Source organism: Syngnathus scovelli, chromosome 13 (genome assembly GCF_024217435.2).
Source record: "Syngnathus scovelli strain Florida chromosome 13, RoL_Ssco_1.2, whole genome shotgun sequence".
NCBI lineage: Eukaryota > Metazoa > Chordata > Actinopteri > Syngnathiformes > Syngnathidae > Syngnathus > Syngnathus scovelli.
The window spans coordinates 12,428,202-12,452,394 of NC_090859.1; the positions used below are offsets into that span (position 1 = coordinate 12,428,202).

At 45.6% G+C, this 24,193-nt stretch overlaps 2 protein-coding genes across 3 annotated transcripts in view; one reads left to right on the forward strand and one right to left on the reverse strand.

Annotated features, from left to right (window-relative positions):
- Positions 1 to 2,856, forward strand: part of LOC125979973 (poly [ADP-ribose] polymerase tankyrase-1) — a 26,673-nt gene extending 23,817 nt beyond the window's left edge. For both annotated transcript variants that reach the window (XM_049738901.2, XM_049738902.2), the window contains 6 exons: positions 90 to 187; positions 579 to 653; positions 744 to 849; positions 914 to 1,100; positions 1,169 to 1,325; positions 1,405 to 2,856. In XM_049738901.2, coding sequence (XP_049594858.1) covers positions 90 to 187; positions 579 to 653; positions 744 to 849; positions 914 to 1,100; positions 1,169 to 1,325; positions 1,405 to 1,491 — 710 coding nt within the window. In that variant the 3' untranslated portion in view covers positions 1,492 to 2,856. The remainder of the gene's footprint in view (positions 1 to 89; positions 188 to 578; positions 654 to 743; positions 850 to 913; positions 1,101 to 1,168; positions 1,326 to 1,404) is intronic.
- On the reverse strand, positions 2,083 to 24,039 carry dusp4 (dual specificity phosphatase 4). Its single transcript, XM_049738905.2, has 4 exons — positions 22,085 to 24,039; positions 20,965 to 21,092; positions 19,051 to 19,270; positions 2,083 to 4,692 (listed from the first exon to the last, which is right to left on the reverse strand). Exons 1-4 carry the CDS (start codon positions 22,452 to 22,454, stop codon positions 4,304 to 4,306), a joined length of 1,107 nt encoding a protein of 368 aa, XP_049594862.1. The 5' UTR covers positions 22,455 to 24,039; the 3' UTR covers positions 2,083 to 4,303.
- Between the last annotated feature and the right edge of the window lie 154 nt (positions 24,040 to 24,193).

A 24,193-nucleotide genomic window follows, 5' to 3' on the forward strand; every position in this document is an offset into this window, starting at 1 on the left:
ACGTGTGCCACCATTTAGCTCCAGGAATTTGTTCACGTTGAAGATAATATTTATAAATCAGACTTATTTGTTCTGCGCTGTGTTTGCAGGTGCTAACCCGTACCTGACGTTCCACTGCTCCAGCCAGGGCACCGTGCTTATCGACCTGGCCCCGGACGACAAGGAGTTCCAGTCGGTGGAGGAAGAAGTAAGCACATTATAAAGAGTGGTGGAAGCTAGGCTAATTATTAGCTTGTGTGCTAACTACATTGTGGTGAGTGACTTGGGTGGCGCGTTATACAAAGTCTTCCAACCAAGCTTTTGTGGACTTTGCTTTGTCCCTGTCGTGCCGCATTACTTCACTCATTTTGCATTCTTGTAGCATGTTTTGATTAATTAATACCAGCAGCACCATGGAGTGACAGTCTTTTGAAGGAAGAAGCTCACTTCCTTTGAATCAGAAATGCAAAAGACATCTTGTCTCTAAAGGAAAACACAAGGGTGCTCAGAGACAAAAAGAAAAGCCTTTGCATTTCATTAGCATGTTTTTTTTCTTCTTTTTAAAAAGCGTTCTTGTTGTCTTCTCCTCCTGTCCTCAGCTGCAGAGCACCATCAGAGAGCACCGCGACGGCGGCAACGCCGGCGGCGTCTTCAGCCAGTACAACATCATCAAGGTGACGCCGCTCGCTCGTGGGGCTTCATTAGCCGACGGGCGTGCAACTTTAAATAGTACCAGTCCCTTAAATGAAATATTATTTTTGCAGATTCAGAAGGTAGTGAACAAGAAGTTACGGGAGAGATACGCGCACAGGCAGAAGGAGATTGTTGACGAAAATCACAACCACCACAACGAGCGCATGCTTTTTCACGGTAAAGGAATCAAATGAGCCACGGCGTGCACACAGGCATCTTCATCATCATCTTCTTCTCACAGGCTCTCCCTTCATCAACGCCATCATCCACAAAGGCTTCGACGAGCGCCACGCCTACATCGGCGGCATGTTCGGCGCCGGCATCTACTTTGCCGAGAACTCCTCCAAAAGCAACCAGTACGTTTACGGCATAGGCGGCGGCACGGGTTGTCCCACCCACAAAGATCGCTCCTGCTACGTTTGTCACAGGTAGATCAATCTCCCGCGAGTTCCTCCAGCGCAGGACGCACTTCTGAACTCGCTCGGTTTTCTTTCAGGCAGATGTTGTTCTGCAGAGTGACGCTGGGTAAGTCCTTTCTTCAATTCAGCGCCATGAAGATGGCACACGCGCCGCCCGGACATCACTCGGTTATCGGGCGGCCCAGCGTCAACGGGCTGGCCTACGCCGAGTACGTCATCTACAGAGGAGAGCAGGTGTGTGCGTGGAAGTTAGTTCACACAGAAGAATCCCAAACCGCACGGTTTAAGTGATTTGTGTCTTTGTTGTTGTCAGGCTTACCCGGAGTACTTGATCACGTACCAGATTGTCAAACCGGAAAGCGTGGCCACGCCCCCCGCCCCGGCCGAGCAGAAGTCTTAACGCACGCTCGCTCGCGTCGCAGATAGGAGCTCAAAGGCGAGAGACACACCTCTCACTAGGATGCCCACCGAGCGAACGGCCTTTTTGGAGCCCGAGTGTGGCGAATCGGGCCAACGGGCATCGGTGGTAAGAGTTGACGTTGCCCAAAAGTGGCTGAGTCCACAATGTAGCCGTTTGACTCTGTTACTGAGGAAACTTATTATGTTACGTGAAGAGTCTTCAGATGACGAGGGACCAACATACACAAAGGACCATAATGGACTGCTAACAAACTGTCACATGTTGCTTTTCAAACAGATATGGATGGGAATGAATGGCAGGATGGCATCATCTGCAGTAATCCCCCTCTTGGCCACCAGGGGGCAGTATAATACAGCAAGCCACACACGTCAGTTTTTTTTACTGATATACACTACTCCTATTTAGTCAGCTTTGGTGCCATCTTGTGGATTTTTAGGGCCCTTTCAGAAAGGGCACAAGAGCAATATGCAGGTGAATTTTGCATCAGTGGGAGTCCAAGGAAAAACTTAGGTGAGTTTGTGAAATTTGCGGACAAGCGGGGGATTACTATCTTTTAATGTCAGCTGTCTCTTTTTGTTTTGTTACATGAAGTTGTGACTTAATTGCAAAAAGTCCACTTCAAAATTGGTCAATTCTCCCGGCGGGTCCATGTTGGTGTTTACATGTGCTTCATTCCTCATGGTACATTTCAAACTTTGCTTCTTTGACTCACTTTTCGGGGAGTTTAGGAGACACTATTGCATATCGTTGTGCATTCAACTGTACTGTATGTGACTAGTTTGTTGTCGTTACTTTCCACTTGCCGAAGAGGCATTCATTCCATATCCTTAATAGCCAGTTTGTACGAATATGACAAAATGAAAATACAATTGAGACGCAATCGAAGTGTGTTTAATTGTGAGGACCAAGAGATTGGTTTCAACCTGGTTATCAAGGAATTGGAATAAAGACCTTTGGCATTTCATTCTGTTGCAACAAATTAGAGCACACAAAAGTCCAAAAGTGAGTGACCCGCAAACAGATTAAATTCTAAATATTTGCGTCTGTAAATGAACACAACTTATGATGATGGAAAATGCTAGCACGGTTAGCAAATGTGCTAATGAAAATTCCTGTGATATAGGCAGCTAAAAAATAACCAACACATTTTTGTGCCTCATGTTGATACTTTTTTTAAGCTATTTTGGCATTTTCAAGCTGCTCTCATTTTTACACAACCCACACCTTTTTTTAAAATCATGTACTAAATGTGGCAGTAATAGAGCAAGTAGTCATATTTGTTATTGGCCCAGTGTCTAAAAAATTGGTATGGTCAATCAAAAGTAATAAATATACTGAAATATTTGTGATATGTATTTGGAAATGTAAAAAAAAAAAAATTGGTTTAATCAATTGATGCCTCCCTGAATCATCAGCATGACTACAATAAATAATTTGATTTTAGCCGCTAAAGAAAAGACACAGTTTAATTAAGAACAAGTTTTATTCAACAGTGGTTTCTCCGTAATAAATAAATGCACAGTTCATTCATTCCACACAATAAAATCGATTTTTTTTTCTTTTTAATGTATTCTATATACACGTTTTTGTGAAGGTTTTCTATTGCCGTATGATGCTTTGCGCTGAGCTCCCAGAAAGAGCGTAAAAAAAGACTCAACTCACACAGACAAAAGTATTGCCATTTTTTTTCCCCCTCAACTGATTGGTTCTCGCTCTCCATCTCTCCTTCCAAAAAAAAAAGTCAATCTACTGTCACCGTGATGAGCAACCAGCAAATACAAATACAGTATTGCATCACTTCAAAGTGCTACAGAAATAGGTGTCGACAATCTTTAAAAAGCAAGAAAATGTTTGTCGTATGAAGCAGGAGAGACCCATTGTGACTCGGACCTGATGAGTATTTCCCGGCTTCGTGTTGATGTCTCATTTTTTTCTAGTTATTTTGCACGTGCCGCCTCGTCGGGGAAAGAGAAGAACAAACATCAGAGAGGAAGAAGAGGAGGCGGCGAATATGAGAAGAGATTAAGTGGAAGGACATGAAAGGAGATGAGAGGAAGGCCTGTTTGTGTTAAGCGTGCGTGAGGAAGAGGATGGACAGGAAACTCCGGTCGGCCTGGCAGCAGAGCACCTGTCACTGAGGAGGGTCTGCTTTCTATCAGACCCGACACCCCAGCCCCCCCACCCCCACACACATATCCAGATCTTTTGTGTGGCAGCCAGAAGAGTGCCAAAGGAGGAAGGAGCGGGTGCTTAAAATTCCTTCTTCCTTCCTGCATCCATCTCCTCAGCTTAAAGAGCTGCCGTCTCCATGGCAACCGTGGGTGCAAAATTCTGGGGAATTTTGAAAGTTGGTAACTTTCCATGGGAATTTACTAAATTGAAGGAAGTATATTCTATTTTAGTTGACATTTACAGAAGGAATGTGGTGGGTGGAAAATATTTCACTCCGCATTCATGTTTTAGTTCAATGAAAGAAGTGATTGTTTAACTTGATAAAGCTGGTGACATGTTTTTTTCTTTTGATTCTTTGCTTTCATGTCGGTTTTATATTACATTACCATCAATTCTCATAAATTCCATGGGAAGATTTTTACTGGAAATTTGCAACAGAGCCCATCTTCGTACCAAACGTGTTCATCATCATGAATGTCAATGCATGTCAACAGCGTGTGTCACTTTAAGTCCAGTGCACAAACCTGGTTGAAAGTCAAGTTTGATTTTTTTTTTTGGTCACTTATTGGAAGAGGCTGGTTTGTGAGCCAGGAAGCGTTCGGAGTGTCACGGCGAGCCATCAGCAGCCCGGCGACGTGGTGAGAGGACTGTGGTGCAGGTAGGCAGGGTTCACCACCGACACAGGGAAGTTGAAGATGAAAGGCGAAGTGGGCGTGGCGGCGGCTGACGCCACTCCCGATGATGTCTTGGGTGCCAGCAGCGGGCTGGCGGTGGCGGCGGCCTCGGCGGCGCATGAGGTGGCGAGCAGCTGGGACTCGAACTGCAGCAGCTGGCCCATGAAGCTAAAGTTGGGCGAGATGATGGAGCGCCGGCGTCGCACAAACTCAAACGCCTCGTCTAGACGCACACGCTTCCTCTTCATCAGGTAGGCCAGACAGATGGTGGCCGAACGGGAGATGCCTGCCTGGCAGTGGACCAGGACGCGGCCGCTCGAGTCACGCACGGAGTCTGAAAAAAAGAAACAAAATATGAAAAATAACATTCATACGGTGCAGGGAACAATACAAAAATACATTTTCATGACTATCATTTGCATTGTTTTTGTCATTAAATACTTTTTGCTTGATGAATGAATGTGATGAATGAATGAATCTTTTTTTCGAACATGATTCAAAGAAATAAACAAAAAACGTGATTCGTTATTTTTTCAGTTCATATGACTTTAACCAGTAGGTGTCGGTAATGTGCACTGAAGCTGTTGCCACCTCGGCGTAAAACAAAACGAAGAAAATGACATCACTTCCTGTTTACGAACGAGTCGTGTATTGCATTTCCCGTTCACCAACTAAATGGAGCTGTGAGTGAACGAGTTAGTGATTTGTATGTCCAGTTCATCGGGTGAACGGATCAGTGAGGGAACGAATCGTGACTTTCCCGTTCGCGAACGAGTTCTGAGTGCCAGAAGTCCCCATGATCGTGAGCAGCAGGGGGGGCCCCATTTCAACCCCTTACACTGAGTGCCAAGCAGGGAAGAAATGAGTACCATTGTTATGATGGTCACTGGTATGACCCGGCTGGGGGTTTGAACCCACAACCTCCCAATCTCAGGGCGGGCACTCTCCTCTTAGGCCACTGAGCTGGTAAACACTTGTATCGTAGTATAACACTTATAGTCGTTTTTAAATAACGTGTATACCTATATACGCCTAAATATTGTTATCCAATATATCTACTGCAATTTCACATTAGATTGCTGGTTTGAAATTTGCTTTTAATATTATTATTTTTAATAAACATTTATGTTAAAACTTGTCTGGCGTCTTTAATTTGCCAATTAAAACATAAAAATCAGACGTTTGGTTAACTGCTTTATATGACAATATGTGTAGGTACACTACACCAGGTAAAAAAAAAAAGAGAATAAATAAATAAATAAAGGGTTAATTGCACAACAAGAGCATTTCCTCGCACCTGGGATCGAACCAAGATCTTGCCGAGCAAGAGCCCAAGTCACTAACCAGTCGGCTATTTCGACCAGCAGTCTACAATTGCTTGCACTGTTTTGTACTAGTGATGTGCATTCCAGTTCTCAAGTGAACTGAATCTTTAGAATCGGTTCACTCAAAATATTTGTTCAAAAGAATCGTTCGCTACACTTTATTTATTTATTTATTTATTTTTTTTACCTCGTGTAGTGTACCAAAATATCCCATAATTATCTGCCTAAATAATTGTGACTAATTTAAAACTATTCTACATGTTAATACCTACAAAATAACATATTCTAACCGGAGATTGCATTGACCTAATTTTCACATGGTCCTTGTTTACATTTTGCATTTGACACTGACAGCTGTCAAGTGCCACGTTAGGGCTCTTCTTGTGTAAGTTTTATTTGTTATGGGTTTTCTTTTGTAAGTTTAACTTTGGGTACTTCGAAAGTGTCATTTTAAATTGTACTTTGCTAGGTGTTCGTGTACACAACGTGTTGTGATGACATCTGCTGTGGAGTCTTCAGCTAGTCGCTTGTGAGCTGCTCCATAAAACCATACATGTTCCACACACTGAGAGCATGGGTTCCATAGGGTAGTGGTTAGTGCTCCGGGGCTTTCACCCCAGCGACCAAGGTTTGAATCTCAGTGGGAACCAAAAAAATTTGCAACACAGTTGCTCGTGTAACCATAAAACCATACATGTCCCATGCATTGAGAGCAAGGCTTCCATAGGGTAGTGGTTAGTGATATGGGCTTTCACCCCAGCGACCCAGGTTCAAATCTCAGTGGGACCCAAAATATTTTATCATAGAAAATTTGCAACACAGTTGCTCGTGTAACCATAAAACAATACATGTTCCATCCATTGAGTGCAAGGCTTCCATAGGGTAGTGGTTAGTGATATGGGCTTTCACCCCAGCGACCCAGGTTCGAATCCCAGTGTGATCCAAAAAAATTTATCATAGAAAATTTGCAACACAGGTGCTCGTGCAACCATAAAACCATACATGTCCCATGCATTGAGAGCAAGGCTTCCATAGGGTAGTGGTTAGTGCTCTGGGCTTTCACCCCAGCGACCCAGGTTCGAATCTCAGAGCTAGTGTTAGGGTTTGAGCTTGGGTTAGGGTTAGAGCTTGGGTTGGGGTTAGAGCTAGGGTTAGGGTTGGGGTTAGAGCTAGAGCGAGGGTTATGGTTAGAGCTAGGGTTAGCGTTAGTGCAAGGGTTAGGGTTAGAGCTGGGGTTAGAGCTAGGGTTAGGGTTAGAATTAGAGCGAGGGTTAGGGTTAGAGTTAGAGCGAGGGTTAGGGTTAGGGTTGGGGTTAGGGTTAGGGTTAGGGTTAGAGTTAGGGTTAGAGTTAGTGCTAGGGTTAGAGTTAGAGCGAGGGTTAGAGTTAGTGCTAGGCTTAGGGTTGGGGTTAGGGCTAGGGTTAGGGTTGGGGTTAGAGCTAGGGTTAGGGCTAGGGTTAGAGCTAGAGCGAGGGTTAGGGTTAGACCTAGGGTTAGCGTTAGTGCAAGGGTTAGGGTTAGAGCTAGGGTTAGCGTTAGTGCAAGGGTTAGGGTTAGAGCTAGGGTTAGGGTTAGAATTAGAGTGAGGGTTAGGGTTAGAGTTAGAGCTAGGGTTAGGGTTAGAGTTAGTGCTAGGCTTAGGGTTAGGGTTAGAGCTAGGGTTAGGGTTGGGGTTAGGGCTAGGGTTAGGGTTGGGGTTAGGGCTAGGGTTAGGGTTAGAGCTAGGGTTAGGGCTAGGGTTAGAGCTAGAGCGAGGGTTAGGGTTAGAGCTAGGGTTAGCGTTAGTGCAAGGGTTAGGGTTAGAGCTAGGGTTAGGGTTAGAGCTAGGGTTAGAGCTTGGGTTAGGGTTAGAGCTAGGGTTAGGGTTGGGGTTAGGGCTAGGGTTAGGGTTAGAGCTAGGGTTAGGGCTAGGGTTAGAGCTAGAGCGAGGGTTATGGTTAGAGCTAGGGTTAGCGTTAGTGCAAGGGTTAGAGCTGGGGTTAGGGTTAGAGCTAGGGTTAGGGTTAGAATTAGAGTGAGGGTTAGGGTTAGAGTTAAAGCTAGGGTTAGAGTTAGAGTTAGTGCTAGGCTTAGGGTTAGAGTTAGAGCGAGGGTTAGGGTTAGAGCTAGGGTTAGGGTTGGTGTTAGGGTTAGAGCTAGGGTTAGGGCTAGGGTTAGAGTGAGGGTTAGGGTTAGAGTTAGAGCTGGGCTTAGGGTTAGGGTTAGAGTTAGGGTTAGAGTTAGTGCTAGGGTTAGAGTTAGAGCGAGGGTTAGAGTTAGTGCTAGGCTTAGGGTTGGGGTTAGGGCTAGGGTTAGGGTTGGGGTTAGGGTTAGAGCTAGGGCTAGGGTTAGAGCTAGAGCGAGGGTTAGGGTTAGAGCTAGGGTTAGCGTTAGTGCAAGGGTTAGGGTTAGAGCTAGGGTTAGCGTTAGTGCAAGGGTTAGGGTTAGAGCTAGGGTTAGGGTTAGAGCTAGGGTTAGGGTTAGAATTAGAGTGAGGGTTAGGGTTAGAGTTAGAGCTAGGCTTAGGGTTAGGGTTAGAGTTAGTGCTAGGCTTAGGGTTAGAGTTAGAGCGAGGGTTAGGGTTAGAGCTAGGGTTAGGGTTGGGGTTAGGGCTAGGGTTAGGGTTGGGGTTAGGGCTAGGGTTAGGGTTAGAGCTAGGGTTAGGGCTAGGGTTAGAGCGAGGGTTAGGGTTAGAGCTAGGGTTAGCGTTAGTGCAAGGGTTAGGGTTAGAGCTAGGGTTAGGGTTGGGGTTAGAGCTAGGGTTAGGGTTAGGGTTAGAGCTAGGGTTAGGGTTAGAATTAGAGTGAGGGTTAGAGTTAGAGCTAGGCTTAGGGTTAGGGTTAGAGTTAGTGCTAGGCTTAGGGTTAGAGTTAGAGCGAGGGTTAGGGTTAGAGCTAGGGTTAGGGTTGGGGTTAGGGCTAGGGTTAGGGTTGGGGTTAGGGCTAGGGTTAGGGTTAGAGCTAGGGTTAGGGCTAGGGTTAGAGCTAGAGCGAGGGTTATGGTTAGAGCTAGGGTTAGCGTTAGTGCAAGGGTTAGGGTTAGAGCTGGGGTTAGGGTTAGAGCTAGGGTTAGGGTTAGAATTAGAGTGAGGGTTAGGGTTAGAGTTACAGCTAGGGTTAGGGTTAGAGTTAGTGCTAGGCTTAGGGTTAGAGTTAGAGCGAGGGTTAGGGTTAGAGCTAGGGTTAGGGTTTGGGTTAGGGTTAGAGCTAGGGTTAGGGCTAGGGTTAGAGTGAGGGTTAGGGTTAGAGTTAGAGCTAGGCTTAGGGTTAGGGTTAGAGTTAGGGTTAGAGTTAGTGCTAGGGTTAGAGTTAGAGCGAGGGTTAGAGTTAGTGCTAGGCTTAGGGTTGGGGTTAGGGTTAGGGTTGGCGTTAGGGTTAGGGTTAGAGCTAGGGTTAGGGCAAGGGTTAGAGCTAGAGCGAGGGTTAGGGTTAGAGCTAGGGTTAGCGTTAGTGCAAGGGTTAGGGTTAGAGCTAGGGTTAGCTTTAGTGCAAGGGTTAGGGTTAGAGCTAGGGTTAGAGCTAGGGTTAGGGTTAGAATTAGAGTGAGGGTTAGGGTTAGAGTTAGAGCTAGGGTTAGGGTTAGAGTTAGTGCTAGGCTTAGGGTTAGAGTTAGAGCGAGGGTTAGGGTTAGAGCTAGGGTTAGGGTTGGGGTTAGGGCTAGGGTTAGGGTTGGGGTTAGGGCTAGGGTTAGAGCTAGGGTTAGGGCTAGGGTTAGAGCTAGAGCGAGGGTTAGGGTTAGAGCTAGGGTTAGCGTTAGTGCAAGGGTTAGGGTTAGAGCTAGGGTTAGGGTTAGAGCTAGGGTTAGAGTTAGAATTAGAGTGAGGGTTAGGGTTAGAGTTAGAGCTAGGCTTAGGGTTAGGGTTAGAGTTAGTGCTAGGCTTAGGGTTAGAGTTTGAGCGAGGGTTAGGGTTAGAGGTAGGGTTAGAGCTAGGGTTAGAGCTAGGGTTAGGGTTAGAGCTAGGGTTAGGGTTGGGGTTAGAGCTAGGGTTAGGGTTGGGGTTAGGGCTAGGGTTAGGGTTAGAGCTAGGGTTAGGGTTAGAGCTAGAGCGAGGGTTAGGGTTAGAGGTAGGGTTAAAGCTAGGGTTAGAGCTAGGGTTAGAGCTAGGGTTAGGGTTAGAGCTAGGGTTAGGGTTGGGGTTAGAGCTAGGGTTAGGGTTAGAGCTTGGTTTAGGGTTAGAGCTAGGGTTAGCGTTTGAGCTAGGGTTAGGGCTAGGGTTAGCGGTAGGGTTAGTGCGAGGGTTAGGGTTAGAGCTAGCGTTAGGGTTTGAGCTAGGGTTAGGGCTAGGGTTAGCGGTAGGGTTAGGGTTAGGGTTAGGATTAGAGTTAGAGCTAGGGTTAGGGCTAGGGCTAGGGGTAGGGTTAGGGTTAGAGCTAGGCTTAGGGTTAGGGTTAGAGTTAGGGCGAGGGTTAGGGTTAGAGCTAGGGTTAGGATTAGGGTTAGAGCTAGGGTTAGGGTTAGAGCTAGGGTTAGAATTAGAGTGAGGGTTAGGGTTAGAGCTAGGGTTAGGGTTAGAGCTAGGCTTAGGGTTAGGGTTAGAGTTAGAGCTAGGGTTAGGGTTAGAGCTAAGGTTAGGGTTAGAGTTAGTGCGAGGGTTAGAGTTAGAGCTAGGCTTAGGGTTAGAGTTAGAGCGAGGGTTAGGGTTAGAGCTAGAGTTAGAGCTAGGGTTAGGGTTAGAGCTGTTTTTTTTTTTTTTTTTTTTTTTTTTTTACACGGTAGTTTTTTTTTAAACTACCATTTAATGGTAGTTTTTTTTTTTTTTTTTTAAACTACCATACACGGTAGTTTAATGTAGTTTAATGGTAGTTTTTTTTTTAAACTACCATTTAATGGTAGGTTTTTTTTTGTTTTTTGTTTTTTTTTTGGAAAAAAACTACCATACACGGTAGTTTAATGGTATTTTTTTTTCCCAAAAAAAAAAAAAAAAAAAAAAAAAACTACCATTAAATGGTAGTTTAAAAAAAACTACCATTAAACTACCATACACGGTAGTTTAATGGTAGTTTTTTTTTTTTTGAAAAAAAAAAAAAAAAAAAAAAAAACTACCATTAAATGGTAGTTTAAAAAAAAACTACCATTAAACTACCATACACGGTAGTTTAATGGTAGTTTTTTTTTTGTTTTTTTTTTGAAAAAAAAAAACAAAACAAACTACCATTAAATGGTAGTTTAAAAAAAAACTACCATTAAACTACCATACACGGTAGTTTAATGTTTTTTTTTTTTTTGAAAAAAAAAACAAACTACCATACATGGTAGTTTAAAAAAAACTACCATTAAACTACCATGTTAAAAAAAAAAACCCAGCTCTAACCCTAACCCTAGCTCTAACTCTAGCTCTAACCCTAACCCTCGCTCTAACTCTAACCCTAACCCTAGCTCTAACCCTAACCCTAGCTCTAACTCTAACCCTAACCCTAACCCTAGCTTTAACCCTAACCCTAGCTCTAACCCTAACCCTCACTCTAATTCTAACCCTAGCTCTAACCCTAACCCTAGCTCTAACCCTAATCCTAACCCTAGCTCTAACCCTAACCCTCGCTCTAACTCTAACCCTAACCCTACCGCTAACCCTAGCCCTAACCCTAGCGCAAACCCTAACCCTAGCTCTAACCCTAACCCTAGCTCTAACTCTAGCTCTAACCCTAACCCTCGCTCTAACTCTAACCCTAACCCGAGCTCTAACCCTAACCCTAGCTCTAACTCTAACCCTAACCCTAACCCTAGCTCTAACCCTAACCCTAGCTCTAACCCTAACCCTCACTCTAATTCTAACCCTAGCTCTAACCCTAACCCTAGCTCTAACCCTAATCCTAACCCTAGCTCTAACCCTAACCCTCGCTCTAACTCTAACCCTAACCCTAAGCCTAACTCTAACCCTAACCCTAGCTCTAACCCTAACCCTCGCACTAACGCTAACCAAAGCTCTAACTCTAACCCTAACCCTACCGCTAACCCTAGCCCTAACCCTAACCCTAGCTCTAACTCTAACCCTAACCCTACCGCTAACCCTAGCCCTAACCCTAGCTCAAACCCTAACCCTAGCTCTAACCCTAACCCTCGCACTAACCCTAGCCCTAACCCTAGCTCAAACCCTAACCCTAGCTCTAACCCTAACCCTCGCTCTAACTCTAACCCTAACCCTACCGCTAACCCTAGCCCTAACCCTAGCGCAAACCCTAACCCTAGATCTAACCCTAATCCTAACCCTAGCTCTAACCCTAACCCTCGCTCTAACTCTAACCCTAACCCTAAGCCTAGCCCTAACCCTAACCCTAGCTCTAACCCTAACCCTCGCACTAACGCTAACCAAAGCTCTAACTCTAACCCTAACCCTACCGCTAACCGTAGCCCTAACCCTAACCCTAGCTCTAACTCTAACCCTAACCCTACCGCTAACCCTAGCCCTAACCCTAGCTCAAACCCTAACCCTAGCTCTAACCCTAACCCTCGCACTAACCCTAGCCCTAACCCTAGCTCAAATCCTAACCCTAGCTCTAACCCTAAACCAAGCTCTAACCCTAACCCTAGCTCTAACCCCAACCCTAACCCTAGCTCTAACCCTAACCCTAGCTCTAACCCTAATCCTAACCCTAGCTCTAACCCTAACCCTCGCGCTAACTCTAACCCTAACCCTAAGCCTAGCTCTAACCCTAACCCTAGCTCTAACCCTAACCCTCGCACTAACGCTAACCAAAGCTCTAACTCTAACCCTAACCCTACCGCTAACCCTAGCCCTAACCCTAACCCTAGCTCTAACTCTAACCCTAACCCTACCGCTAACCCTAGCCCTAACCCTAGCTCAAACCCTAACCCTAGCTCTAACCCTAAACCAAGCTCTAACCCTAACCCTAGCTCTAACCCCAACCCTAACCCTAGCTCTAACCCTAACCCTAGCGCTAACCCTACCTCTAACCCTACCTCTAACCCTAACCCTCGCTCTAACTCTAACCCTAAGCCTAACACTAACTCTAACCCTAACTCTAACCCTAACCCTAAGCCTAGCTCTAACTCTAACCCTAACCCCCACTCTAACCCTAGCCCTAACCCTAGCTCTAACCCTAGCCCTAACCCCAACCCTAACCCTAGCTCTAACCCCAACCCTAACCCTAACCCTAACCCTAGCTCTAACCCTAACCCTAGCTCTAACTCTAACCCTAACCCTAAACCTACCTCTAATCCTAACCCTAGCTCTAACCCTAACCCTCACTCTAATTCTAACCCTAACCCTAGCTCTAACCCTAGCTCTAACCCTAACCCTAGCTTTAACCCTAACTCTAGCCCTAGCTCTAGCTCTAACCCTAGCTCTAACCCAAACCCTAGCTCTAACCCTAACCCTAGCTCTAACCCTAACCCTAGCTCTAACCCTAATCCTAACCCTAGCTCTAACCCTAACCCTCGCTCTAACTTTAACCCTAACCCTAAGCCTAGCTCTAACCCTAACCCTAGCTCTAACCCTAACCCTCGCACTAACGCTAACCAAAGCTCTAACTCTAACCCTAACCCTACCGCTAACCCTAGCCCTAACCCTAACCCTAGCTCTAACTCTAACCCTAACCCTACCGCTAACCCTAGCCCTAACCCTAACCCTAGCTCTAACTCTAACCCTAACCCTACCACTAACCCTAGCCCTAACCCTAGCTCAAACCCTAACCCTAGCTCTAACCCTAACCCTCGCACTAACCCTAGCCCTAACCCTAGCTCAAACCCTAACCCTAGCTCTAACCCTAAACCAAGCTCTAACCCTAACCCTAGCTCTAACCCCAACCCTAACCCTAGCTCTAACCCTAACCCTAGCTCTAACCCTACCTCTAACCCTACCTCTAACCCTAACCCTCGCTCTAACTCTAACCCTAAGCCTAACACTAACTCTAACCCTAACTCTAACCCTAACCCTAAGCCTAGCTCTAACTCTAACCCTAACCCTCACTCTAACCCTAGCCCTAACCCTAGCTCTAACCCTAGCCCTAACCCCAACCCTAACCCTAGCTCTAACCCCAACCCTAACCCTAGCTCTAACCCTAACCCTAGCTCTAACTCTAACCCTAACCCTAACCCTAAGCCTACCTCTAATCCTAACCCTAGCTCTAACCCTAACCCTCACTCTAATTCTAACCCTAACCCTAGCTCTAACCCTAACCCTAGCTCTAACCCTAACCCTAGCTTTAACCCTAACTCTAGCCCTAGCTCTAGCTCTAACCCTAGCTCTAACCCAAACCCTAGCTCTAACCCTAACCCTAGCTCTAACCCTAACACTAGCTCTAACCCTAACCTTAGCTCTAACCCTAGCTCTAACCCTAACCCTAGCTCTAACCCTAAGCCTAGTCCTAACCCTAACCCTAGCCCTAGCTCTAACCCTAACCCTAACCCTAGCTTTAACCCTAACTCTAGCCCTAGCTCTAGCTCTAACCCTAGCTCTAACCGTAACCCTAGCCCTAACCCTAGCTCTAACCCTAACCCTACCCTAACACTAACCCTAACCCCAACCCTACCCTAACCCTAACCCCAACCCCAGCTCTAACCCTAACCCTAGCTCTAACTCTAACCCTAACCCTAAACCTAGCTCTAATGCTAACCCTAGCTCTAACCCTAACCCTAACCCTAGCTATAACCGTAACCCTAGCTCTAACACTAACCCTAGCTCTAACACTAAACCTAACCCTAAGCCTAGCTCTAACCCTAACCCTAGCTCTAACCCTCGCACTAACCCTAACCCTCGCTCTAACTCTAACCCTAACCCTAGCTCTAACCCTAACCCTAGCTTTAAGCCTAACCCTAGCTCTAGCCCTAGCGCTGACCCTAACCCTAGCCGTAACAATAGCTCTAACCGTAACCCTTGCCCTAACCCTAGCTCTAACCCTAACCCTAGCTCTAACCCTAACCCCAACCCTAGCTCTAACCCTAACCCCAACCCTAGCTCTAACCTTAACCCTAACCCCAACCCTAGCTCTAACCCTAGCTCTGACCCTACCCTAACCCTAACCCCAACCCTAGCTCTAACCCTAACAGTAGCCCTAGCTCTAACCCTAACCCTAGCTCTAACACTAGCTCTAACCCTAACCTTAGCTCTAACCCTAACCCTAACCGTAACCCTAGCCCTAACCCTAGCTCTAACCCTAGCGCTAACCCTACCCTAGCTCTAACCCTAACCCTAGCTCTAACCCTAAACCTTACCCTAGCTCTAACCCTAACCCTACCCGAACACTAAACCTAATCACAAGAAGACTAGATCAGTGAAAAATTTTTGGGTTCCACTGAGATTCGAACTCAGGTCACTGGGGTGTAAGCCCAGAGGACTAACCACTACCCTATGGAAGCCTTGCTCTTAGCACATGGAACATGTATGGTTTTATGGAGCAGCTCACAAGCGACTAGATCAGTGAAAATTTTTTGGGCCCCACTGAGACCGAACCCGGGTCGCTGGGGTGAAAGCCCAGAGCACTAACCACTACCCTATGGAAGCCTTGCTCTCAGTACATGGAACATGTATGGTTTTATGGAGCAGCTCACAAGAAGACTAGATCAGTGAAAAAAGTTATAATCCCACTGAGATTCGAACCCGTGTCGCTGGGGTGAAAGCCCAGAGCACTAACCACTACCCTATGGAAGCCTTGCTCTCAGGCCATGGAACATGTATGGTTTTATGGAGCAGCTCACAAGAAGACTAGATCAGTGAAAATTTTTTTGGTCCCACTGAGATTCGAACCCGGGTCGCTGGGGTGTAAGCCCAGAGCACTAACCACTACCCTATGGAAGCCTTGCTCTCAGTACATGGAACATGTATGGTTTTATGGAGCAGCTCACAAGAAGACTAGATCAGTGAAAAAATTTATAATCCCACTGAGATTCGAACCCGTGTTGCTGGGGTGAAAGCCCAGAGCACTAACCACTACCCTATGGAAGCCTTGCTCTCAGGCCATGGAACATGTATGGTTTTATGGAGCAGCTCACAAGAAGACTAGATCAGTGAAAAATTTTTTGGTCCCACTGAGATTCAAACCCGGGTCGCTGAGGTGTAAGCCCAGAGCACTAACCACTACCCTATGGAAGCCTTGCTCTTAGTACATGGAACATGTATGGTTTTATGGAGCAACTCAAAAGTGACTGGATCAGTGAAAAAGTTTTTTATCCCACTGAGATTCGAACCCGGGTCACTGGGGTGTAAGCCCAGAGGACTAACCACTACCCTATGGAAGCCTTGCTCTCAATGCATGGAACATGTATGGATTTTATGGTTACACGAGCAACTGTGTTGCAAATTTTCTATGATAAAATGTTTTGTGTCCCACTTAGACCCGAACCCGGGTCGCTGGGGTGAAAGCCCAGAGCACTAACCACTACCCTATAGAAGCCTTGCTCTCAGGCCACGGAACATGTATGGTTTTATGGAGCAGCTCACAAGAAGACTAGATCAGTGAAAAAATTTTTGATCCCACTGAGATTCGAACCCGTGTCGCTGGGGTGAAAGCCCAGAGCACTAACCACTACCCTATGGAAGCCTTGCTCTTAGTACATGGAACATGTATGGTTTTATGGAGCAACTCACAAGCGACTAGATCAGTGAAAAAATTTTTTATCCCATGAGATTCGAACCCAGGTCGCTGGGGTGTAAGCCCAGAGGGCTAACCACTACCCTATGGAAGCCTTGCTCTCAGTGCATGGAACATGTATGGATTTTATGGTTACACGAGCAACTGTGTTGCAAATCTTCTATGATAAAATTTTTTGGGTCCCACTGAGATTCAAACCTGGGTCGCTGGGGCGAATGCCCAGAGCAGTAACCACTAACCTATGGAAGCCTTGCTTCAGGCAATGGAACATATATGGTTTTATGGAGCAGCTCACAAGAAGACTATCAGTGAAAAATTTTTTGGTCCCACTGAGATTTGAACTCGGGTCGCTGGGGTGTAAGCCCAGAGGACTAACCACTACCCTATGGAAGCCTTGCTCTTAGCACATGGAACATGTATGGTTTTATGGAGCAACTCACAAGCGACTAGATCAGTGAAAAAAAATTTTATCCCATGTGATTCGAACCCAGGTCGCTGGGGTGTAAGCCCAGAGGACTAACCACTACCCTATGGAAGCCTTGCTCTCAGTGCATGGAACATGTATGGATTTTATGGTTACACGAGCAACTGTGTTGCAAATTTTCTATGATAAAATTTTTTGGGTCCCCCTGAGATTCAAACCTGGGTCGCTGGGGCGAATGCCCAGAGCAGTAACCACTAACCTATGGAAGCCTTGCTCTCAGTACATGGAACATGTATGGTTTTATGGTTACACGAGCAACTGTGTTGCAAATTTTCTATGATAAAATGTTTTGGGTCCCACTTAGACCCGAACCCGGGTCGCTGGGGTGAAAGCCCAGAGCACTAACCACTACCCTATAGAAGCCTTGTTCTCAGGCCACGGAACATGTATGGTTTTATGGAGCAGCTCACAAGAAGACTAGATCAGTGAAAAATTTTTTGATCCCACTGAGATTCGAACCCGTGTCACTGGGGTGAAAGCCCAGAGCACTAACCACTACCCTATGGAAGCCTTGCTTCAGGCCATGGAACATGTATGGTTTTATGGAGCAGCTCACAAGAAGACTAGATCAGTGAAAAATTTTTTGATCCCACTGAGATTCGAACCCGTGTCACTGGGGTGAAAGCCCAGAGCACTAACCACTACCCTATGGAAGCCTTGCTTCAGGCCGTGGAACATGTATGGTTTTATGGAGCAGCTCACAAGCGACTAGATCAGTGAAGAAATGTTTTTGTTGTGCAATTAACCCTTTATTTATTTATTCTCTTTTTTTTTTTAACCTGGTGTAGTGTACCTACACATATTGTCATATAAAGCAGTTAACCAAACGTCTGATTTTTATGTTTTAATTGGCGAATTAAAGACGCCAGACAAGTTTTAACATAAATGTTTATTAAAAATAATAATATTAAAAGCAAATTTCAAACCAGCAATCTAATATGAAATTGCAGTAGATATATTGGATAACAATATTTAGGCGTATACACGTTATTTAAAAACGACTATAAGTGTTATACTACGATACAAGTGTTTACCAGCTCAGTGGCCTAAGAGGAGAGTGTCCGCCCTGAGATTGGGAGGTGGTGGGTTCAAACCCCTGCCGAGTCATACCAGTGACTATAACAATGGTACCCATTTCTTCCCTGCTTGGCACTCAGTGTAAGGGGTTGAAATGGGGCCCCCCCCCTGCTGCTCACGATCATTGCGATTTTCAGTTCATCTTCACGTTCTGCAGGAGCCTGATCATTGAATCAGGTGTGTTTAACGAGGGAAACTTGGAAAACATGGAGGAATGCGGCCCTCGAGGACTGGACTTGGACACCCCTGCATTAACTCGTTCGCGAACGGGAAAGTCACGATTCGTTCCCTCACTGATCCGTTCTCGCGATGAACTGGAAATGCGTTTGTGAACGGGAAGTTACGTCATTTTCTTCTTCGTTTTGATTTACGGCGTGGTGGCACCAGCTTCAATGCGCATTACCGACACCTACTGGTTGAAGTCATATGAACTGAAAAAAGAACGAATCACTTTAGGAAGTGATTCATTCACTAACCCTTGTATTTATATTCGACAATCAAAACATAAAAATCAGACATTTGGTTAACTGCTTTATATAACGTTTTTTTTTTAAATCAACGTTTTATTCAAACACATTGGGAAACACTGCCTTAATGCAATGCAAAGTCACTTGAATGTGATTGTTCACTTTGGACTCTTGCACTGATGTCAGGTAACAGAGTGTCTGTTCACCCGGTAACAGTGTGGATGAGTCACGATCTGCTCCCACAGCAGCTAACTATGACACATAGCGGCACCTACACACACACACACACGGCACAGCGCATCACGCAATCTGGCAAAACAACATCACGTCGAAGATGTATGCAAAGCTCAATCAGAGAAATGATTGTCCTCTTACTTTTTCGTATGTATGTATGTGTGTTAATGTGTAAGTGTATGTATATGTGTATGTATGTATGCATGGTTGGAAGCAAGGATAGATGCATCAATGGATGGATGCATGGATGGATGCATGGATGGATGCAAGGATGGATGCAAGGATGGATGCATGCATAAATGGATGGATAAATGAATGAATGAATGAATGAATGAATGAATGAATGAATGAATGAATGAATGAATGAATGAATGAATGAATGCATGAATGGAGACTTGGATGGATGCATGAATGAAAAAATTAACGAACGAACGAACGAACGAACGAACGAACGAATGAATGATGGATGGATGGATGGATCGATGAGTGGAAACAAGGATGGAAGCAAGGATAGAAGCAAGGATGCACGGATGGATATTTTTTCTCGTGTTTTGACGATTGGCAAAACAGCAAACTGACCGATGAACTCGATGGCCTCCAGAAACCAGCAGCTGATGTCTTCTTTGTGGTTGTCCTCCACGGGGATGCATTTGTACTGGTACGCTCCCTCAAAGTGGTTGGGACAGTCGGACGACACGTTGAGCAGCGCCGAGATGCCGATGGCGTCTAGGACTTCCTTTTTGGACGCGTGGAGAGCACTGCCCAGGTAGAGAAATGGGAGGATCTCAACAGGTCCAGCCTGGAATAAATCGGAATGACACTGCTGTTATTTCAAGGTTAAACTGGTACTTGTATCTCTAACCGGAGGGAACATGTCGTGCTGAAGGGGAGGGTGGGGTGAGGGGGGGACACAAAGAATTCTCTGTGTCCAACATTGGCGATCTCTCTACAGATGACTCGCATAGAAGGGTGACTCCACTTATGTATCGACTTAATCGCATTAGTCCCAGGAGTTGTACAAGTCATGTAAAGGGTCACTGAGTGCATGTGATTGACTGCTATGAGAGAACATTGAGGAAATGTCAGCGGACCCGTCAATGATGCATTTGAGAAAAAAAATATGTAATTATGTGGCGGAAAGCATGTGAAAGTTAGTTCCGTTTTATTTACTAGATGTGTGCCTCAAGTCTAATGTAATAACTGTTAAAGTCAGTTATGATTTAAAAAAAGGAAGTCAACAAATGAATTGATGCATGTTTGTGGTTTGCTGGCTTTTCCATTTCATTCAAATTCCTCTGAAAAGATGTTTTTAAATACAGCTCGTAGCACGCAACCTCATTTGGTAACATCAGCAGAAATGTAATAATACTCTTTAGAAAGTCATAAATAAAAACAATGTTGTACTCTATTATTAAAAATGCAATGATTGATGAAAAAAATTCAAGTTAAAAAAATGAACTATCATGATTTTATTTGTACGCAGCTAACAGCTAACCATGAATATTGTCAATCAAAGACAACCAAAACGATTTTAAGATTTAAGTTGATACTTTCTCATGGGCTTCAATCTTTCACGTGACCTTGTGAAATAAATGAAAAAAATACAACAGCAACAGCAATACAATTTTAAAGCCACAATATATGAAAGCTGAAGTCTCCATTTATCATTGGATCTTTGGTTCCTATTGACGAGGCCCGTGTTGGTTTATGTCACCGCTGTCAGAGTCAGGAAGTGATCAATACCACTAAGAGATGTAATGTGAGGAAGAGGGGGGGGGTGGCCAAACTAGCTCATCCTGTTTGTACGCCGCCACCGGAAGCTCCGAAAACGCCTCCACCTGACAGCGCAACCATGACTATCTCTTTTCTTCAAAACGACACAGAGGCCCGATTGTCTCGGGTTGATACGGCCGTGTTCCGGACGGGGGGTGGGGGTAATCAAGCCGGGCCACGTGACGGCGAGAGGCGCATGAAATCGACACAGATAAACAAAACAAGGCCCGGCGGGGTCACAGGAAGTGACGGCGGCGAGGAGAATAAGTGGTGAAGTGTGGCCGGGCCCGTAGCTGTCATAAGACAAATATCTCAACGCCACGGAAACGACGCCTTCCGACAGCTCCGAGGCTCGGCGAGCTTAACGGGGCAAATTGAGTCGGAATGAATGTGGGAAAGCAAACAGCGGTTGAGATGCCCTTGAGCAAGGCAAACAGACAACAGCTGCCGTTGTGTTTGAATTCAACTGCCACTTAAATGGAGTGTTTGTCTAAGTACTGCTTGCTGCTATTCATGTTGTTAGCACGGAATCTTTTTTGAATATCACACAGAAGCGGCGCAATTAATTATTCGGATGGAAAACCGGACAAAGGTGTGCATCTGGTTTTGCTATCGGGGTCAAGTGGGGGGCGGTGACTCACCAAATGAATCAAAAAATAGATTTAGCTGGGTGTTTGTATTATGAAAGATGAGACAAATTATGATCATTTCAGCTCTTACCTGATCGTGGTGAGGCGTCCCGCAGGATGAGCATGACGAGTCCACGCTGGACTGACTTGTGAGCGGGGGCAAGGATTTGGTCTTTAAACAAAACTCGGGGTACTCGGAGAAGAACCGGTCGTAGCCACCTGGAAAGAAATTTTGAAATTCTTCAGTCACTGTCAACACTCCAATATTATAATGCTATTAGAAATTGGGTCGCTCTCGATTTCAAAAAGATCTGTGACCTCCTGACTCAAAATGATTCGTATTAATGCAGACTGACCGTACCATCCTCTCGTCATATGAACCAGAAGCCACACACACACACACACACACATTTAGAGCATCATACTCTCCTGTGCTTTAAGGCATCTGTCACTTACACACACACACACACACACCAAGAATGCATCACAGCCTAAACATAGCAATGTAGGATGGACACTTACATTAAATCAAATGTTAAATTTGCGTTTCCTTTCTCTGGCTTTGTGTAGCATCAACGTAAGAGCATTACCTCATGCGCTTAGCAGGACAACTCTATCTGTGTGTGTGTGGGTGTGTGTTAAAAAAATAGGGAAACTAAATAGCAGGAGCACGAGAAGTAGCTTTAATGTGTGTGACTGTGCTGAAAAAAATCTTTAAAATATTATACAATTGACAATTATTTTTTTATGTTCTGTCATTATGCACAAATACAATTTTGAAAAAAAAAGATATCAAATGAGACGTTGGTAAATTCTTTATTAAATAATTTTTCAGAATTTTTTAATTATACAATTAACGTTGATTTTTAGAATTTACAATACTATAAGCAAAATAAGAATCAGACGGTGGGATGTGTCAAGCAGGTAAATTCTAACCACAATATAATCAAATAACACTGGAACGCAAAATGAATAGCGTTCACACTTTTAGAATTCATTTATCAAAATATTTCCTAATAGGATTAGTGAAATCGTGTTGCATTCTTTCTTCTGATGTTGACTCTCAACCAAAATGGTCGTATTCAAATGTTAATATTTCACTTGCTCCATACATTATTCTGTATGAATAATCAATTCAAGTGGACGGCCTTTTGTTGACCCGATTTGAGAGAAAAGGTGCACTGCAAGCCAAATGGAACAGCTGTTCTCACCTTTGAGAAAATAGATGTGCGTGTCCGTGGAGTCCCCGCACAGCGCGTGGAGCACTAAACTGACGGTGCTGTCCTCCTTCACCGAGTCCGCGTCGGGCGTCCTCTCGTCGTACAGCACGACGGCCGAATACATCCCGGAGCGCAGGCGGGCCCGCACCTCGTCATCCCCGGCGAGTACCTGGTCCAAGCTCAGCCCGGAGCCCTTGGCCCTGCGGCGCACGATGGTGTTGCAGCGGGCGTTGACGGCTCCGCGGATGTGCCCGGCGCTGTAGGCGAGGAAGGAGCGGCAGTCGAGCAGCAGGCACCGGGCACCGTCTTCCTTCAGGAGCCGCTTGAGCACTGGGCAGTCCATCTCGCAAAGATCCTCCATTGCGGGGGTCGCTCGTGTAAGGGGCTGCTGTGCTGCTGGTCTGCGGACTCTGCTGTGGCTGCTCGGTTCGCCTCTGGCTCCGGATCCCGCGTGGTTCCCACCCGCCCCCAGCACCGCAGCTCCGCTCTTCTATGCGCGCATCTCGCCTCCCGTGGAGCTCATTGTTACCGCGACCCCCTCTTTCTGTCACTCTGGCTTTCTCTTCACGATTGTTTCGACTCTTTTCCTTTTTTTTATGAATGAGGAGGATGGCGTCACGGCGGAGGTGACGTCATCCGCCTTGGCCAATCACGAGACAAGCAACCCCGCGCCCCCTTCCTCCCCTGCCGTCCATTCACAAAAAAGCAACGTATCAATGGAAGCGCACTCGATGGGGAAAATTGGACTGTCATGAAAATACTAGGAAACACCTCAGTTTGACAAACATAATGCTCACTTTCGATACTAAAAATGTCACAAATAATAAAATGCAAGCTACATCAGAATAATACAAACAACACCAAGGGAAATAAAGGAATGGGGGGGGGCCATTAGAAAGATTCAGAATTCATGTCTTGGGAGCTTCCAATGACCCCAGCATTCCAATTTCGAGGTCAACATTGCAGTGCAGCTGCATGTCGTTTCGAAGGCAGGAAGCGGACACGTTTACGTGTTGTTTCACGAGCAAGAAAGCAATTTGCATCTTTAGTTGAGTGTGCTCAGGTATTTGCATGTTGATCTCATTTCCATGGTGCATTATGCAAAACCATGACAACAACTAAGTGCACAGGTGCCCATCTTCAACCCTGCAGCGTTTCCACTGCAGATAGTTTTACGTTTGCAGTAAAAACAATGTAAACTGTCCTTGGTGGAAGTTTTCATTCATCACTCATTTAGCATTTTGATGATACTCTTGGAGGCCGCCGTTTTATTTCCACCCCTGACGCGCTCTGTGGCGCATTCAAATTCACTCCGGCATTGACCCTGGAGATGATGTGAGATGCTTACGTCAGGGAGCATAAGTCACTTTTTAAAGCACTGAGAAATTGCAAAGCTGTGTCACTGCCATTGCCTATAAACTCTCCTTCAAATCCTGTTTACGCAGCCCAATTGGATTTTGATTGACCTTGTATCGCACATTATCCGGATATGCGTTTTACGGTGATGGAACGGACTGGCCGAGGGATGATGAAGAGCAGGGGAGGGGACGACGGACATAGTAAGCGGCGATCACGTGTGCTGGGATTGTCGTTTCCATTAACACACGAAGGCACCGCGCCGCTTTACTACCGACACTAAATTATAGGCCGCACGGGCGGGGATGCTGCAGCTGCCGTAGCAACAAGGGAGAGGTGAGGGAGGGGCGGAGACAACGGGTAGCCAGATTAGAGCCGATTGGTGCGGGGGAGACTCTGATGTCATCGCTCCCTCTACCCCCCCTTCTCATCCATCCATTCATCCCCTCACGTCCGTAGCCCGCGTGCATGTCGTCATCCGTCAATACATCAAATGGGGAAGAGCGGGTTCAGATAGGCACACGTCACAGTTAGTAAATATCTCTTTCACTCCCTCTCCTTCCTTTCTGTGAGCTACAATTGCATGTTGTAGTGTCACATGAGAGTGGTGGTATTTCATTCATGAATAGACCACACATGCACAAAATCATCCACATCACATCATCGTTGGAAAAAGATGTATCAAAAAGTCTCAAAGATGTCAGAGAGAAAGCGTAATGCATCGTATTGTACAAAGAATTGCTA

Bases quoted from the DNA above. Each gene is read 5' to 3' on its own strand.
- dusp4 (XM_049738905.2), bottom strand. From the start codon at position 22,454: ATGGAGGATCTTTGCGAGATGGACTGCCCAGTGCTCAAGCGGCTCCTG. The intron at 21,093-22,084 runs GTGAGAACAGCT...ATTTCTTTCCAG, and splicing joins GCACATCTATTTTCTCAAAG to GTGGCTACGACCGGTTCTTC. The intron at 19,271-20,964 runs GTAAGAGCTGAA...GATTTATTCCAG, and splicing joins GGACGCCTCACCACGATCAG to GCTGGACCTGTTGAGATCCT.